Source organism: Oncorhynchus clarkii, chromosome 7 (assembly GCF_045791955.1).
Source record: "Oncorhynchus clarkii lewisi isolate Uvic-CL-2024 chromosome 7, UVic_Ocla_1.0, whole genome shotgun sequence".
Taxonomy (NCBI): Eukaryota; Metazoa; Chordata; class Actinopteri; order Salmoniformes; family Salmonidae; genus Oncorhynchus; species Oncorhynchus clarkii.
Window position 1 is genome coordinate 6,700,090 of NC_092153.1, and position 2,500 is coordinate 6,702,589.

At 53.9% G+C, this 2,500-nt stretch overlaps 1 protein-coding gene across 1 annotated transcript in view; it reads left to right on the forward strand.

Moving 5' to 3' along the window:
- The window catches only part of LOC139412799 (formin-like protein 2), a 28,259-nt gene that overhangs the window by 7,676 nt on the left and 18,083 nt on the right, over positions 1–2,500 (forward strand). The window contains exons 6-8 of the mRNA XM_071159520.1: positions 1–126; positions 231–357; positions 1,505–1,581. The exon at positions 1–126 is cut by the window's left edge and continues 24 nt beyond it. Of these exons, the coding sequence (XP_071015621.1) occupies positions 1–126; positions 231–357; positions 1,505–1,581 (330 nt within the window). The remainder of the gene's footprint in view (positions 127–230; positions 358–1,504; positions 1,582–2,500) is intronic.

The following is a 2,500-nucleotide window of genomic DNA, read 5'->3' on the forward strand; positions in this document are numbered from 1 at the left end:
CAGTACTGAAGAGAGAGCTGTAGATTCCCCCTGGAGTCGTTCTATAGAAGATCTCCATGGAGACAGCAACCTGCCCTCCCCCTCCAGTGGCAACAACGTACCGCGCTCCTCACGCCACTCTATCGGGTAACACAAACCCAAACACGCACACATATATGCCACTCCATCAGTTAACACACACACCAAGTTGTGGTGTTAATCCTGTGTTGATTGTATGTTGACTGTGTCAGGTCAGCGTTGGTGTCCAGGTCTAACACACTGCCCAGTAGGAAGACACTGAAGAACTCCCGCCTGGTGTGTAAGAAGGATGACGTTCACGTGTGTGTGATGTGTCTCAGAGCCATTATGAACTACCAGGTGAACTATACATCTGTCCCCTCTCACCTATCTCTCCCTCTCTCTCTTAACCCCTCCTATCTCCCCCTCTCTCTTAACCTCTCCTATCTCCCCCTCTCTCTCTCTCTCTTAACCCCTCCTACCTCTCCCTCTCTCTCTCTTAACCCCTCCTATCTCTCCCTCTCTCTCTTAACCCCTCCTATCTCTCACTCTCTCTCTCTCTCTCTTAACCCCTCCTATCTCTCCCTCCTCTCTCTTAACCCCTCCTATCTCTCCCTCTCTCTCTTAACCCCTCCTATCTCTCACTCTCTCTCTCTCTCTCTTAACCCCTCCTATCTCTCCCTCCTCTCTCTTAACCCCTCCTATCTCTCCCTCTCTCTCTTAACCGATCCTATCTCTCCCTCTCTCTCTTAACCCCTCCTATCTCTCCCTCTCTCTCTTAACCCCTCCTATCTCTCCCTCTCTCTCTCTTAACCCCTCCTATCTCTCCCTCTCTCTCTTAACCCCTCCTATCTCTCACTCTCTCTCTCTCTCTCTTAACCCCTCCTATCTCTCCCTCCTCTCTCTTAACCCCTCCTATCTCTCCCTCTCTCTCTTAACCCCTCCTATCTCCCACTCTCTCCCTCTCTCTCTCTTAACCCCTCCTATCTCTCCCTCCTCTCTCTTAACCCCTCCTATCTCTCCCTCTCTCTCTTAACCCCTCCTATCTCTCCCTCTCTCTCTCTCTCTCTCTCTCTCACTCTCTCTCTCTCTCTCTTAACCCCTCCTATCTCTCCCTTTCTCTTTCTTAACCCCTCCTATCTCTCCCTCTCTCTCTCTTAACCCCTCCTATCTCTCCCTCTCTCTCTCTTAACCCCTCCTATCTCTCTCTCTGTTAACCTCTCCTCTCTCTCTCTCCCTCTCTCTCTTTAACCCCTCCTATCTCTCTCTCTCTTAACCCCTCCTATCTCTCTCTCTTAACCCCTCCTATCTCTCTCTCTCTCTCTTAACCCCTCCTATCTCTCCCCCTCTCTCTCTTAACCCCTCCTATCTATCTCAACCCCTCCTATCTCTCCCCCTCTCTCTCTCATCCTGATTTACCACCCTTCCTTCCTCTCATCCTCGTGGTTATTTTTTGATAGCAGTGATTAATATATGATGTGTTATGTTCCCCTCCCTCTGTCTGTAGTATGGCTTTAACATGGTCATGTCCCATCCTCATGCTGTGAATGAGATCGCTCTGAGCCTCAACAACAGAAACCCAAGGTCAGTAGTCAGTGAACACCTCTCTCTGTGTCTGCATTAGGAAGGAGGAAACCTTTATAGCACTGGTTCCCAACCAGGGGTACTAGGGCCTCTGGGGGGGTACTAGGGCCTCTGGGGGGGTACTAGGGCCTCTGGGGCTACTTGGCCTATCCACAGGGGGTACTAGGGCCTCTGGGGCTACTTGGCCTATCCACAGGGGTACTAGGGCCTCTGGGGCTACTTGGCCTATCCACAGGGGGTACTAGGGCCTCTGGGGCTACTTGGCCTATCCACAGGGGTACTAGGGCCTCTGGGGCTACTTGGCCTATCCACAGGGGTACTAGGGCCTCTGGGGCTACTTGGCCTATCCACAGGGGTACTATGGCCTCTGGGGCTACTTGGCCTATCCACAGGGGTACTAGGGCCTCTGGGGCTACTTGGCCTATCCACAGGGGTACTAGGGCCTCTGGGGCTACTTGGCCTATCCACAGGGGGTACTAGGGTCTCCGGGGCTACTTGGCCTATCCACAGGGGTATTAGGGCCTCTCTAGGGCCTCTGGGGCTACTTGGCCTATCCACAGGGGGTACTAGGGCCTCTGGGGCTACTTGGCCTATCCACAGGGGTACTAGGGCCTCTGGGGCTACTTGGCCTATCCACAGGGGTACTAGGGCCTCTGGGGCTACTTGGCCTATCCACAGGGGTACTAGGGCCTCTGGGGCTACTTGGCCTATCCACAGGGGTACTATGGCCTCTGGGGCTACTTGGCCTATACACAGGGGTACTAGGGCCTCTGGGGCTACTTGGCCTATCCACAGGGGTACTAGGGCCTCTGGGGCTACTTGGCCTATCCACAGGGGTACTAGGGTCTCTGGGGCTACTTGGCCTGTCCACAGGGGTACTAGGGCCTCTGGGGCTACTTGGCCTATCCACAGGGGTACT